This window comes from Artemia sp. Qi Xiang Cuo, chromosome 8 (genome assembly GCF_049724085.1).
Source record: "Artemia sp. Qi Xiang Cuo chromosome 8, ASM4972408v1, whole genome shotgun sequence".
NCBI classification, from domain to species: domain Eukaryota; kingdom Metazoa; phylum Arthropoda; class Branchiopoda; order Anostraca; family Artemiidae; genus Artemia; species Artemia sp. Qi Xiang Cuo.
Genome location: NC_142801.1, coordinates 60,302,207 through 60,318,596, shown reverse-complemented (window position 1 = coordinate 60,318,596; position 16,390 = coordinate 60,302,207). Strand labels below are relative to the sequence as shown.

General features: G+C 38.2%; 1 protein-coding gene across 1 annotated transcript; it reads right to left on the bottom strand.

Moving 5' to 3' along the window:
- Nucleotides 1-8,697: 8,697 nt before the first annotated feature.
- Nucleotides 8,698-15,943, bottom strand: LOC148949657 (uncharacterized). Its single transcript, XM_089092749.1, has 3 exons — nt 15,892-15,943; nt 11,457-11,580; nt 8,698-9,577 (listed from the first exon to the last, which is right to left on the bottom strand). The coding sequence occupies exons 1-3, from the start codon at nt 15,941-15,943 to the stop codon at nt 8,698-8,700; spliced, it is 1,056 nt and encodes a 351-aa protein (XP_088948875.1).
- Between the last annotated feature and the right edge of the window lie 447 nt (nt 15,944-16,390).

The following is a 16,390-nucleotide window of genomic DNA, read 5'->3' as shown; positions in this document are numbered from 1 at the left end:
CTTATGAAAGTACTAAAAAATCTTTCGCTTAAAGAGCAAGGTATTGACTAGGAGGCGAACTCAATCATATACGTAATATTTTCTGTTCGTTTTAAGTTTTGATGTTGCTCCTTATTTTCAGTGGAAAAATAAATTTTTTAAAATTTAATTTCTGATCTTTTTTTTAAAATAATGCTGGGAAATCCGGCACCCCCTTCATAGCAGTGTCCCTTCCCCCATGAAAACTTCCTATATGGAAAGATCCTCCCACATAACCCCCGTCCCCCCCCCATAACTAGAAACAATCCCCCTTGAAAACGTCTGTATACTTCCCAATAACCAATACTATATGTTAACATTGGGTAAAGTTTATAACTTTCAGCCCTCCCTCCGGGGACTTTGGGGGATTAAGTCATCCTAAAAGACATAATTATCACATTTTCGACCATACTGAACAAAATGGATATCTCAAAATTTTGATCGGGTGACTTTGGTAAAACAATGAGCGTGGGAGGGGGCCTAGTTGCCCTCCATTTTTTTGGACTCTTAAAAAGGACACTAGAACTTTTAATTTCCGTTCCAATGAGCCCTCCCACGATATTCTAGGACTACTTGGTCGATACAACCACTCCTGAGAAAAAAAAAAAAAAAAAAAAAAAAAAAAAAAAAAACACATCCGTGATGTTTCTTCTGGCAAATAAAAATATAAAATTCAAAATTTTTGCAGATGCTGAATCTGAGATTCTGGTTCTCTGATATGCTGAATCTGATGGTGTGATTTTCATTAAGGTTCTATAATTTTTAGGGGTCTTTCTCCCTTTTTTTGAAAATCAGCCACATTTTCTCAGGCACGTAACTTTTTATAGGTAGGACTAAACTTATTAAAACTTATATATTTTAAATCAGTATTAAAATTTGATTCTTTCATGTATCTATTGGTATCAAAATTGCGTTTTTTAGAGTTTTGGTTACTATTGAGCCGGGTCACTCCTTACTTACAGTTCGTTACCACGAACTGTTTGATTCTGTGGATCTTTCAAAGACAATTACTAATCCTTGAAAATAATCTTCTTAGGTACACCTTAAAGCAAAACCTAATTTTAAGAAATTTAAAACACATTAGTGTTTGGCAACCTTGATATCTATTACATTATCGGTGCAAAAACTCCAGATTATTCCAAATTTACCATACAACTCACTAATTTTTATTACTTTTTGAAGTCATGCCTTCCCTCCCCTTAAATCTATTCCTGGTCATATTTGTGGTTCAAGTCATGCATTACATACCTTAATAAAATTCTGTGGATCGTTTCAAAGCTAATTACTAATCCTTAAAATTAACCTCCTTAGGGACACCTTCAAGCAAAACCTAATTTTAAGAAATTTAAAACACCTAAATGTTTGGCAACCTTGATATTTATTACATTATTAGTACAAAACTCCAGATAATTCCAAATGCATAAAATAAAACTGCAGAGTTTGACAATTTATAGCCTCGCCCAAATTCAGGTTTTTATACTACAACTAAACCGCATTTGAGCTGTGAGGTTAATTTTAAACTTAATTATGATGCATATACCTTAATTATTATCAAGAATTCAAACTCGATCATAATTTTGTGTAGTTGTACGTAAATAGCAATCATACTCTTTCAAAGTCTGTACGCATCTCAGTTTTTTTTTTTTTTTTTTTTTTTTTTTTTTTTTTACAAGAACTTGTTTGATCGAGGCATTTTTCCAATTCAGGCTATTTTCATGTAGCTGCCAACTTACTATTATCACCACAATAGCGTTTGCAATACTACCAAGATATTCTAAAAAAAAGTAGTCTTTAAGCTGGCTTGAAAATAGTTATACAGTTTCGATAAGGATTATTATAATCGTAAATAATCGTCAATAAAGATAAAGCAACGGTATAAAATAATTAGTCTTAAAAAAAATGATATTAAATGAAAGTACTTGAAAAATTACTTTGTTTTTTTAAGGTCGCGATAGTTTTCTAAGCTTAGAATCTTATAAATACTCACTAAAAGCAAAGAAAAAAGAAATATAGAACCTAATTTTCTCTTCAACTGAAATTATTTTGACAAAGATTTACAGAAATACTAATCAGACATGGTGACTTTCCTATCTTTAACAGGGGATTTTTAATATTGTGTTGGTTGGGGTTTAAGTATGTTTTGTATCTAATCCCCCTAAACTGTTTTGCATCATGTGCCCCTATAAATCATGAAAAAACACAAAATACAATACATTTTAAATGTTTTCACTTTTTTAATTCTAATAAATAATTATTACGACTTAAATGAATAAATATCAGTTTATATCTATTAAACTGATAATCCACGTTCCTTTGTTGTTTTTTTTTTTTTTTTTCAGTAAAGGGCAAATTATGTTCTGATCTTGTGAAGGCATGGGGGTTATCAGCCCTAGATATTTTAATTTTACTCGATTTTAGTTTGACTCGGTTATTTATTGTAATTTCTATTTGTTTTGGGTTTTATTTATTTATTGATGGGGTTTTGTGGTAGTTTTATGCTTGAAAGATTACTTGACTGTATTTGAAAACTGCTTTCCATTGAAAAACTTATTTTACAAAAAGTTTCTTAAATTAATTATTGTCCGCTTTTTATTGATTAATCTTTTTTATGGAAAAAGAAAAGAATATTGTATGTCTTTTTGGCTTTCCATTTCTACGCTATTCCATAGTTTGGTTTGCTTTTTGTATGTTGGAGAAACTTTTTCTAAAATTTTTAACATTAGCTTATATATCCTTTTGAAAATCTTGACACAAATAATATTTTTAAATTTAGCTTTATGCCTCCTCAATTTAACCTAAAAAATAACACTCAATACCATTCCCAAGAAATAATATCTATATTCTTTCATAACGTGGATACACTTACACTCTTTTGTTTTTGTTAAATTGTAAGAGCAGAAGTGGTAATAGTGGTAGCCCTGAAAGTTTCAACTTAATATCCTCAGTCGTTATTGGGATATTGCTGAGATGTCGTATTGGCTACCAGCATACACACAGTGCTTTTTGGCTTAGCTTTAAAGCACCATTTATTTTTAAAGCACAATGGGAAAATTATATAACTGTGGGGGATTGATATATTCAATATCCCTAGAGACATAGTTTCTGGACTGTTCGACTCTGCTGAACAAATTGGTTGTCTCAAAATTTTGATTGCATGTGTTTGGAAAATTAACCGCCTTGTGAGGAAAGCTGATTGCCCTCAAATCACTTTTGACTCTTAAAAAGACCATAGAACTTTTAATTTCCAATCAAATTAGCACCTTTAAAACTTTCAACAATATTGCTTGTTATGATAGAGCAGTGCCGCCTATAATATTGATGATATACCCTTTTGAAAACCTGAATGCATATAGATTTTTGTTTAACTGAAACCCCCCGGAACGTTCCCTAAAAGTTTCACTTTAATACCCTTAGCGTCATTAGTTACAGTAAATGTAGCAGTAGTATTAATAGTATACACATAGTGCCATGTGGCTAGTTCAAAATCCGCCACAACTTACCTTGAAAGGTGTAAGTTAATAATGTAAGCCGTTCTTGAGACATTACTTTGCCACCCTTTTGACAATCTACATGCTCATAGTTCATTTTGATTTATTTCAACGTCCGTCTAAATATTTCTTGAAAGCTTCACCTTAATAGCTTTTGCGTGCGTAGTAACAGTAGTTGCAATAACAGTAGAAGCATTAGTAACAGTATAAGCTTAGCACGTTTGGTTTTCTTCAACATCCCCTTAAGAACACGCTGAAAGTTTCAATTTAAAACCAACAACCGTTCCTGAAGCATTGCTGATACGTCCTGTTGACAACCTGGGGGTATAGTATATAATACAATTTCAATATTTACCAAAATTTTCTTATTAATACCCTTAGTCTTAGTAGCAATAGTAGTAGTACCACTATTTTTGCCTGAAGTTGCAGAACCAGTTCGCAAGCCTGACAAACTGTGATGAAGACCCTACCACCCGATGGAAACAATTTCGAAACACCACTGAAAAGGTGGCCGCCGAAGTTATCGGCTATGCTCCTGAAAAGGAAAAATTATGTCCCAGAGAAAACTATAAAACTAATTGAAGCTAGGCGGCAGGCATCAAACGCATCAATCGCAGTAAAAAAGTCACTACTTAAACAGGTTAAAACAAGCTTACGTCAAGACCGCCGACAATTTTGGGATAAGGTTGCTTTAGAGATGGAAAAAGCAGCCCGAAATAATGACACGAGTAGGCTGTATAGAACCCTCAAAGAAATAACTGGAATCAAGTGACCTATTTCTAGTCTCTTAAAATACGCTCAAGAAAGTGCAATCCTTGACATACAAGGTGAACTTGATCACTGGAAGAATCACTTTAAAGACCTGCTTAATCAAAATACAGATGGGCAGCAAGCAACACCGATGCTGCCAACAACAGCTGAAAGACCACCATATGAAATCGACATAGCACCACCTTCAGCTTCAGAGATACTAAACGTGATCAAACGGCTAAAAAACAATAAGTCTCCTGGAGAAGATGGTCTCCCTCCCGAGGTCTACAAGGCGTCGCCACACGTTGTAACGGAACAACTAGAAACCCTCTTCAGTCTGATATGGGAGAAGAAAACCTTCCCGTCTGATTGGAGGATGTCAGTAATAACCCCAGTATTTAAAAAGGGGGCCAGATGCGACAGCCACAACTACCGAGGGATATCACCTATGGATATGGCTACCAAAGTATTTTCGATGATTTTGCTTAAGAGGTTTGAGGAAGCAAGGGTTGAGGGGACACGTAAAAATCAATGCTGATACCGGAGAGGGAGAGGGTGCACTGACCAGGTCTTTACTCTTCACCTTATTCTCCAACAGTGCCAACGTTACAAAATCCCTATAATTAACATGTTCCTTGATTTTGTGGCTGCTTTTAACTCTGTAACTCGCAAAAACCTTTGGCGAATCATGTTAGAAGATGGTATGCCAGTAGAATTCATAGAGCTGTTGAAGGCCTACTACGAGCATTGCAAATAGACAGCAAGAGTGCTTGGCGAAAAAACTGAGCCCTTTAATGTTGAAAGTGGTGTGAAACCGGGGTGCATATTGTCCCATGTTTTGTTTAGCTACAGTATAGACTGGATTCTAGAGAGTTCACTCACAAGTCTTGATGGGGTTGTTATGGGATGGCGTATTAACGTGCTTGACCTGAACTACACGCATGATACCGACGCGCTTGCTGCTGGCCCAGAAACTGCCCAAGCACTGTTAAATGAAATAGTACATTTCTCTCAGCTACTGGGTATGAAAATCCACACGGCCAAAACTAAAGTCATGAACCTAAACTTGCACTCGGATTATCAGCTTGTGCTTTACGGACAAGAATTGGAAAAAGTCGACAGCTTCACCTATCTTGGCTCAATAATAGACTCTCGTGGAGGCTGTGACCTTGACGTACAGAACAGAATCAACAAAGCCCAAGCCATCTTCTCACAACTCCGCCGCCATCTGTGGATCTGGCGGGAGATCAGCATGAAGACAAAACTTTCTGTTTATAATGCGGCTGTTAGATCTGTTCTCTTCTATGCAGTAAAAACTTGGCCACTGAAGGCGCTTCATCTCCATGATTTGGAAGTCTTTGACCACCGCTGTCTACGAAAAATCCTGAGGATTCGATACTCCAATAGAATCCCAAATGTTGATGTGCGCCACCGCTGCTGTGACATCTAACCCGCTGCCATGATTGTCAAACAGAGAAGACTGCATTGGCTTGGTCATGTCCTTAGAAGACCCAATGACCGCATCATAAAGCAAGTGCTTCTAGTTGTCCCATTGCCAGATTGGCCCTGGCGATCTGGCGGTCAATTTGAGAATTGGCGGAAAACTGCCAAATACGACCTCGAATCCACTGGCGGATTTCGAAAGTTTGGCAGAACGTGGGAGCGCTGCCAGCTCCGATTTGCTGAAGAGCTGGGACAAGATCGCGACAAATGGGAGTCGATCATACGTAGTCTTCTAGATGCCGGGTGAGGCGTCCGCGTCTGGTCCCGCGACAAGTACAAGTACAAGTGTAAGTAGTAGTAGTGTGAGTAGAAAAAGTAGCATTAGGATGCAAATATTGTCTTTTATTTAGTTCAACACCCCCACCCACTCCCCTAACAAGCCTTGGAAATTTCAACTTCACGTACCAAACTGTTTCTAAGATATTTCTGATACGCTCTTTTGACAACCTGCAGACGGCGTATTTTGATTCCCTTCTCCTCCCTCCATCAAAATTATCTGAAAATTTCACAATCATACCCTTAATTATAGTTTTAATAGTAGTCACAGTAGTAGTATTAGTAATATGTGTGGTAGTATTGAAAGTAATAGAACTGCTACTAGTAACAGGAGCAGTATTAACATATTGCCTTTTGGTCAGTTGAACATCCCTCTTGTCATGTCTTGGAGGTTTAAACTTAATACAGTTAGCCGTTGCTATGACATTGCCGATGTGTCCTTTAGATAACCCGTATATTTATATACTTCTTGAAAATTTCATCCTAATGGTCTTAGCTTTGCAAGTTGTTGCAATAGTACTAGTGTCATAGCATTAATGGTGATAGTAGGAGAAGTAGTGGCAGCATGAGTGTTATATTGGTAGTATTAGTAACCGTAGTAGCTGCAGTATTGATAACAGTAGTAGCATGCACATGTCGCCTGTTAGTCAGTTGAACATCCCACTGATGATCCCCCAGAAGTTTCATCTTGATTCCGATATCCGTTCCAAAGATAATGCTGATACGCCAGTATCAGCAATCTGTATGCACAAAGTATGTTTTGATTTAGTTCAACTTTCTCCTCAAAGTTTTCTCAATTGTTCATTTTATATTCTCAGCCTTGGTAATACTCGCTACAGAAGCAGTAGTTTTAGCGGTAGTAGTAGTAATAGTAGTGGTAGCAGTAGTAGTAGCGTGCCAATATTGCCTTTTTGGTCAGTTGATAATCTCCCTTATCATTGCCTGAATTTTCCAAATTAATATACTCAGTCAGTCCTGAATTACGCCCTTTTGACAACCCGTACGCACAAAACTTGTTTTTATTTAGTTCAATATACTCCCCTTAACATTCTCTTAAAGGCTCACCTGAATGCCATTCGTCGTTTTGGAAAGTAAAGGTCAAACATGCCCACCTTTCTTAATAAAATATTCTATATGTAAACAACGAACGAATTGTCTAACTTACAGCCCTTGCCCTGAGGGCTATGGGGGGATTGAAATCTCCAAAGAAATAAATACTGGACCTTTTAACAATGCTGAAGAAAATAGATGACTCAAAATTTTGATTGGAGGTTTGTTTTGGGAAATGATGGGCGTTGGGGGTGGGGGGGGGGGGATAGTTGCCATCCGACCACTTTTGCCTCTTAAAAACGACACAACAACTTCCAATTTTCAACCAAATAACCCCCATCCAAAGTTTATATTTGGGATAAAATATTTTTATAATACGGAAGGCATTGTTATATGTTCTCGCACTATTTTGAACAAAATGGCTCTGTAAAAAATTTTATCAGATACATTTTGGGAACAAAATAGGGAATGGGCTGTTTGCCCTAGGCTCACTTTTGACTCTTAAAAAGGGCCCTAGAACTTCTGAATTCCAATTGAACGAGCCCTTACCAAAGTTCATACGATCGCCCCTTCCATAAAAACCTTACATGTTTAATAATTGGCGCTTAGTGCAACTTATAGCCTTTGCTCGGAGGGCTGTTAGGGGGAAGGGGCATTTCCAAACACATAATTACTTGACCTTTAAGCTATGTTGAACAAAATGGCTATCTCAAATTTTTGATTGGGTGTGTTTGGGGAAATTTGTTGGCGTGGGGGGCGGTTGGTTGTCCTCCAATCACTTTTAGCCAAAGAAAAAGCACAAAATAGTTACCTGAAAATGTCGATTAAATGCCCTAAGTAGTAGCAAAAGGACCAGATAACAAAAATAGTCTTAGGATAGGGTCTGGTTGGTCTTAATCCTGGACATTATAGGGTATACAATACACATTGTCAATGTGGACATTTATCTTAATGCTAAAATTACCTAAGTTGATCCAAATGATTTTTCATGAAATTATATTTGGTGATGTATAATTACGTATCTGGTACTATAAAGGTGGGACAGTGGGTCATTGTATAGGCTACGGGGTTGCCAGATGTCTAAAAGAGAACATTTCAAAGCCCAAATCATCTAATTCTATATGAGCCTAATATAAAAATAGGAAAAGGTCTAGGGGGAATACAAGTTAATCTATCATCTTCTTCATTTAGACTTTTTCGCTGATCCTGTTTAGAAGCTCTTGCAGACTTTGCTTGCACGACTGTAGCATTGTTTGATACTATCAGTCGCGGAGTTGCGGAGAATGAAGTCGATGATTATCAAAAGTAACGGGGACAATACACAGCCTTGTTTGACGCCAGATATAATTCGAAAGTATCGGGTTTGGCCTTCGGCTGTATTGATGCAACACTCGCTGTCTTCGTAAAGAGCTATGGTAATTGCGATGATTTTAATTGGGATCCCATAATAAAAATGAATCTTCCGCAAACTTTCCCGATCTACAGGGTCGAAGGCCTTAGCAAAGTCTATAAAAATCATAAAAAGCTTTGAACGCCATTTCCTACTTTCTTAAGTGAGGACTCGCAAAATAAATATAAGATCGGTTTAACAACGGTTCGAGCCCGACCCGTATTATTCGTCCCTTAGGTGCTTATCGAGCTTATTTTGGATCCTCTTCAGAACGACATGACACAGTAGTGTACTGAGGACCCAAAGCAAGCTTATTCCTTGCCAGTTTCCTGGGACAGTGGCATTACCCTTTTTGATCAGTCGTATTAGTATGCTGCGCTTCCAATCAACTGGTACCTTTTCATATTCCCATATTGTAGCGAAGAAGGCGGTCCCGAATGTTATTAGTGCTACAACTGAGACCTTTATTATCTCTACTGATATATGATTTTCTCCTGGGGATTTACTATTCTTCAATCTCTTGGCAGCTGCTTGAATCTCTACAGCACTTGGCGCCCCCACACTCATGTTTAGGGAGAAGGATGACGTTGCGGGAATGTCTGGTGACTCATTGGGTGGTAGCCTATTGAGGAATCTTTCGAAGTGGGATGCCCATAACTCATTCACTGCTGCTGGTTCGGTTACGAGTACACCAGATGGGTCAGGATCTGGGTCGTTGAAGGTACTGTTCTTTCCAACGATGTCACTTGTGATCTGATATAGGGCTCTAGAATCTCCTCTCTTGGCTGCTTCCTCAGCAAGTTTGGCGTTGTTCACGATCAGAGTTCGGTGGTCATTCCTTGCGCTCTTCTTTCCGGCTTTGTCGGCTTCGCGGCAGCGTGTGTATATCAAGATTAAACGGCCTGGTGTTTTGCTTTGAATAAGGATTTGTTTTGTGAGTTTCCTCTCCCTTATGAGATTCCAAGTTAGGTCAGAGAGCCATTGGTCTTGAGGGCGTTTGTTATACCCCAGTATTTCTGTCGCCGCCGCATGGAAGGAGTTTTTCGCAGTTTCCCACAATTCTTCTTTGCCTGGATTTTCTAGCACGGAAAGTGATCCGATTCTATTAAAAAGTTCAATCACGAAGTTTCTTTTTTATGTGAACGTATGTCTATGAGGCTTGTGCGCCATTTGCGACTCACTAAGCAGCGGTCGATCTGATTTCCGGTGACGCCATCTGAAAAGATTCAGGAATACTTGTGGATATCACGGTGTAGGAACAAACTCCCACTAATTACTAGGTCATTTGTGAGCGCAAAATCGATTAGAAGCTCACCATTTTCGCTCCGATTACCGAGGCCATGACAACCCATAAAGTGAGGGTAATATTCGTGGTCGTCACCAACTTTGGATTGAAATCACCGACAAAACAAGCTATGTTATGTCTAGGTATATCACTGGCAACTGACTGCACGCTTCTGTAAAAAGTTTCTTTTACATCATCGCTTGCTTCGTTTGTGGGTGCGTAACAGACCACCACAGACAGTTTTTCATGCTGGCTGGCAAACCTAGCGGTAAGAATTCTGGATGAAACTGGGTGCCACTTTAAAAGGGATAGACTGGTTTTTCTCTTCATCATAAGGGCAACTCCGTGTTCTCTCCTTCATTCAAAGCTTTTCCGTCTTGGACAACTAGTGCAGTGTTTGAACGTTCCAGAATCCAAATTTGAAGAAATTTTATGCTGTCAAAAATCCTGCCCCGGGGCAGGCTGTTGTCATAAAAAAACAATCATATCCGAGGCTTTTCTCATTGGATGTTTCTGTTGCTTAGGGTTTTTTTTAACAGGTGTGGGTCGCCAGCCGATGACCAAACCCTTCCTCTTTATCCTGGCTTGGGAAAAGCTGCATATGTAGGCGTATGCAGCCTTATGCAGGCACAAAACATTCTTTATCTAGAAAATGTCTGACAATACCTTATGAATGATAATAGGCACCAGAGAGTACCATAAACCAGTCACAGAGTTCCACAAGCCAGGAATTCACTTGGAGTACCATAAGGGGTTTGCTTGCGAAAACACAAAGCAGTGGATTTAAGAACAATCGTTATAAAAAAAAATGTCTGAAAATATCCCAGGGGTAATGTGATTTGTTTGTAAGAACATGAAGCAATGGATTAAAATCATGATTCATATCAAGAAAATGGCTGAAAATGCCTTAGGATTGATAATATGTGTCACAGCATACCATGGGTCAGCCACAGAATGCTACGGGCCATGAAATGTCATGGAACATCACGATCTATCAATGAAACGGCAAGTCCCGCTGTGCAAATAAAAACATCTGTCAGAATATTTAAACGTCTGGAAACGCATAAGTGATGATGAAAGGTGCTACAGAGTAATATGGGCCCGCCGCAGAGTGCCACGAGCCAGTGCTTTGAAAACGAGTTGGAAGAGAGTAATGATATAACACGAGGAAAAGCTCAGTTTTGAGAAATCATTTGTTTTTATATCTCAAATGTCATCCCATGCTTAAAAAGTATATTTTGATGACTTTTACATATTTTGAATAAGCATAAAAACTTCATTCTTTTGATGTTTATTTCTGTATTCCCTACGTTTTCATATACTTATCTATTTTCCAGTTTTGTTTTTCTGTACTCCATTTGATTTTTGTAAATGACGTTCCGGGCAAAATCAATAGCCCGTAATGTTTTGTTTCTTGCCTCTCATCTCAACCTTTAAAGCAACATGGAAGCCAGGCTATTTGCGAAAAAATCAATATCCCATAATATTTTGTTGCTTGATGTCATTGACAAAGTCGTTTGAATTTTCATATATAGACATGCGAATGAAACAAAAAAGGGACTCCTGGGAGCTTAGCGATCCAGATAAAAATCCACTGAATTTTCCGAGTGGGAAACAGACGTCATTGATAGCATTGGATTGAATTTTTTTCTAAAAACATAATAATAACAATGACTTGTTGGCTAAATTGACTAACGCGTTGTTCCATAGGAAATCTGGCGTCTCATGTTCGATTCTTACACCGGGCAAAAACCTTTGATGTCGGATTATAAAGGTTCCCTGAACCAAAACACGTCTTGCACAATCGGTTTGAGAAATGCCTTGAGGAAAAGTTTCAAAAAAGAAAAAATATGTCAAAGAAAAAAAAACCTCTCGAAGAAAAATAAAAACGTCTCGAAAAAAAAAACGTCTCAAAGAAGGAAAAAAACGTTTCGAAGAAAAAAACATCTCGAAGGAAACAAGTGCGTGTAAATTTACAGATGGCCCTGAGGGGAAAACATCTTGAAGAAGCAGAAATATTGAAGGAAAAAAACATCTATACTATTACGTAATACCCACGTCTGCACAATAGATCAATAATCAATAACACCTGCTGGTTGCTATGGCACAGCGGCCGGATCTGGTTGCTCGGGTGCAGGGGCTAGATCTGTTTGCTAAGGCACTGCGGTCGGAACTGGACCCCCCCCCCATATTTCTAGCCCCTCTTGATTCCCGGTAAAATTTTTGGTCTAAACATTGCGTGCTTACTGTTTGTGAGAAGGGCGTATCAGCAGTATCTAAAAAACTACTAAGGATTTTAAGTTGAAGAAAAAAAAATGTCTCGAAGAAAAAAAAAACATCTTGAAGAAAATACGTGCGTTTGAATTTACAGAAGGCCCTGAGGGGAAGTCATTTTGAAGAAGCAGAAATCTTGAAGAAAAACATCTAAACTGTTACGTAACACCCATGTCTGCACAATAGACCAATAACCAATAACACCTGCTGGTTGCTAGGGCATAGCGGCCGGATCTGGTTGCTCAGGTGCAGCGGCTGCTTCTGGTTGCTAGGGTACTGTGGTCGGAACTGCCCCCCCCCTACTTCTAGCTCATCTTGATTCCCGGTAATATTTTTGGTCAACACACTTTGTGCTCTTTGTTTTTCAGAGGGGCGCATCAGCAGTATGTTAAAAACTTCTAAGGGTTTTAAGTAGAAAATTTTTGGAAGTTTTTTTAATTAATTCCCGTCGTTTTTCATTGCCAAAGTTTTGTCATTGGTTAACATAATGAGTATTTGTGTTGTTTTTCACGGCGTAAGAATTGAAATATCTGATTTTAATTTTTAGATCTAACTAGTGTCTTTCAGTTTATTTAAATATCCCCTCGACATTCCTTAAATTTGGAAGGTCCTGAAAGTGTAACTTTGTTACCCTTAGCCGCTCCTAAGATATTGCAGATACACCCTTTTGATACCCTGGATGCACATATTGGACACAGTACCGATCTTAAGTAAAGGTAATCGCAGTCGCAAGTTGTCACAGTTTCTTCAACGGTTGGGGAGGGGGCGATGTACATTCCTAAAGGCATAGCTATGACTAATTTGAACAAAGTGATTATTTAAAAAATTTGGATCAGTATCAAGAGGGTCTAAAGATGACGATAAGGGCGATTTGCCCTACAAGAACTGTTTAACATGTCCTGAAAGTATCAACTTAATATCCTCAGCCGTTCCTGGCATTTTGATGATGGGCCCTTTTGACAATCATTATGCACATAGTGCGTTTTGATTTTTATCCAACGTCCCCTTCAACATTCCCTCATTGTAGTCACCAGCATATTCAGTAGCAGCTGAAAGTTGTTGCAGTTTGAAGCGGTCACAGTAGAAGTCGCAACTGGTTGTATTTGCAGCCGCAACGTAGTAGCAGTAGTGGCCCTGGAAGTTTCAAGTTAATTCCCTTACCCATTCCTAAAATATTGCAGATAGGCCTTTTTGATAACTTGGATGCAGATAGTTTCTTTTGTTTTATCTTAACATATCCCTCAACATATCCTGAAATTTCAACTCAATACCCATAGCAGCTTCGAATAGACTTAGGATCAGACACACCCCTTTTCCGTATGATAAATCTTGCATGTAAAAATAGACAAGTTGTATAATTTACATTCCTTGCCCAGGGGGCCGTGGGGGCACGGCAGCCCCAGAGGCGTAGCTATTAGTCGTCGTGACTAATTATGGCTTTTTAAGATTTCTATCATTGCTTAGGTGGTTGAAGAGATTTAAAAATTCGAGAGGGAAGGGGAAGGGGCTGGTTGGCTTCCGTTCCTTTTTTGGCATCCCTCTTAACTTGCCTTTACAGTTTCAACTTAATACCCTTAGTCTTTCCTTCAATGTTGCTGTTATGTCCTTTTGACAACTCTCCGGCATGTAGTGTGTTTTGATTTTGTTTGACCCCCCCCCCCTCAATATTTTCCAGAGCCGCGTTTTCAGGCTCAGCGAGTTCGAACACGGGTTGTTCTCGTCTAGTTTCGAGTTACTAGTTTTTCGTCTAGTTTCAGCGGGTTCAAAGTTTCAACCCCGTGTTATCCTCGACAAATCGCTTTGTGAAAACGTTTGATGAACTAGACGAGAACAATCCGTGTTTGAAGACGGGTTGTTCACGGCTCAGCGGGTTCGAGCATGGGTAGTTATCGTCTAGTTCATCAAGCGTTTTCACAAAGTGGGTTCTTGAGGAAAACACGGGATTGAAACTTCGAACCCGCTGAGACTAGACGAAAAACTAGTAACTTGAAACTAAACAAGAACAACCCGTGTTCGAACCTGTTGAGCCTGAAAACACGGCTTTGGAGTTTAACCTTAATAACCCTTAATCTTTTTGGAAACTCAGGATCAAACATGCCCCCTTTTCCCAGTAACCAACCATGTATAAATTAAAAAAAAAAAATAAGTTTTTTAAACTGAAATTAAGGAGCGACATTAAAACTTAAAAAGAAAAGAAATTATTCCGAATATGAAATGGGCTGTCCCCTCCTCAACGCCTCGCTCTTTACGGTAAATTTTGTTGTTGTTTAAAAAAAATAAAGTTGTGTGAAAGAGACAAACTTTAGCGTAAAGAGCGAGGCGTTAAGGAGGGGATAGGCCCTTTCATATACGTAATAATTTCTGTTCGTTTTAAGTTTTAACGTCGTTCCTTACTGTCAATTAAAAAAACTTTTTTTATTTATTTAATTTTTGAATGTTTTTGAATTAATACAGGTTTTGATTTTGGCTCATCGTACATGAATAGTTAAGACAAAATTTGAACATTAATTTTACTTTTATTTGGTTAAATGATTTTCCCGAAACTTGTTTAATTTTATTTACGAACGTTTTTATTAGAAATAAATATACGTAACTTACGAATTAACTTACGTAACGAAATTCTATATTCATATATTTTTAACACGTATATTAGGGGGTTCGCCCCCTAGTCAATACCCTGCCCTTTAAGCTAAAGTTCGAATTTTTTTGAAATTCCTTAAAAATGACCCCTTAATCACAATCAGTTGATCAGTTGAAAAACTTGTTTTTTTTTATATTTAATTTCTGATCTTTTTCTTTAATAATGCTGGGAAATCCGGCGCCTCCTTCATAGCAATGCCCGTTCCCCCAAGAAAAATTCCTTCGTTGAAAAATCCTCCCATATAACAAAAGACCCTCCCCTCCCCCCACATCCCAAAAACAATCCCCCCTGGACACATCTGTGGATGCCACCTTAACTAATATTACCTGTTAAAATCAAATAAACCTCATGACTTTCAGCCCTCCCCCCAAGAATGGCGTGGAGATAAAGTATCCTAAAAGTCATATTTTATCATATTTTTAACTATGTTGAAGAAAATGGTAATCTCAAAATTTTGATCGGGTGACATTGGGGAAAAAATGAGCGTGGGAGGGGGCATAGTTACCTTCCAGTTCTTTTGGTCCCTTAAAAAGGGCACTAGAACTTTTAATTTCCGTTCCAATAAGCCCTCCCACGATATTCTAGGACCACTGGGTCGATACGATCACCCCTGGGAAAAAAAAAAACAAAAAAAAACAAACAAATAAACACGCCGTGATCTTTCTTCTGGCAAAAAATGGAAAATTCCAACATTTTTGTAGATAGGAGCTTGAAACCTCTACAGTAAGGTTTTCTGATACGCTGAATCTGATGGTGTGATTTTCATTAAGGTTCTTTAACTTTTAAGGGGTCTTTTCTCCCTTTTTCGAAAATAAGCCAAATTTTCTCAGGTTCTTAATTTTTGATGGGTAATACTATACTCAATGAAACTTATATATTTGAAATCAGAATTAAAATTTGATTCTTTTGATGTATCTATTTGTATCAAAATTTCGTTTTTTAGAGTTTCGGTTACCATTGAGCCGGGTCACTCCTTACTAACAGTTCATTACCACGAACTGTTTGAAACAACTTATATAACTTACAACGCTTGCCCCATAGGCTAAGGGGGTTGTGTCATCTCTGGAGGCATAGTTATTAGATTTTTAGACGATTTTGAACAAGATGGTTACTCCAAAATTTTTATCAGATAACTTTGAAGAGAGGGGATCTAAAAAGGGAATCGGAGAGAAACAGGCTGCCCTCCGACCACTTTTTAACATTCTGCTCAACATACCCTGAAGGTTTAAACTTAATACCCTCAGCCGTTTTTGAGGCATTGCAGACATGTCCTTTTGATAAACTAGACACACATAGTATCTTCTGATTTAGTTTAACATGCTCCTAAATATTTCTCCAAGTTTCACCTTAATACCCTTAGCCTTTCTAAATACACCCAGGATCAAATATCCCCCTTTTCCTTTTGACAAAGCCTGCATGTAAAAAAGGCCAGATTACATAATTCGCAATCCTAGAGGCTGTGGGGGCATTGCATCCCTGGACGCATAGTTACTAAACCTTTGGACTATTTGAATAATATCGCTTTTTCAAAATTTTGATCAGAGATCAGGGAAGGGAGCATCTAAAAAGAGCAAGGGGGGCTGCTTGCCATCTGATGCCTTTTCAATATCTCCTGAAATTTTCAACTTAATACCCTTAACTACTACTACGAGTACTACTAACAACTCACTGCAGCACCAAGCCGCCTAAGGCTAACACAAGTAAGCACGCTCCTC

Bases quoted from the DNA above. Each gene is read 5' to 3' on its own strand.
- LOC148949657 (XM_089092749.1), bottom strand. From the start codon at position 15,943: ATGTCTGCAATGCCTCAAAAACGGCTGAGGGTATTAAGTTTAAACCTT. The intron at 11,581-15,891 runs GTATGTTGAGCA...CTTTTCCTCAAG, and splicing joins ATTAAGTTTAAACCTTCAGG to GCATTTCTCAAACCGATTGT. The intron at 9,578-11,456 runs GTTAGTCAATTT...ACTTTTTAATAG, and splicing joins GATTTCCTATGGAACAACGC to AATCGGATCACTTTCCGTGC.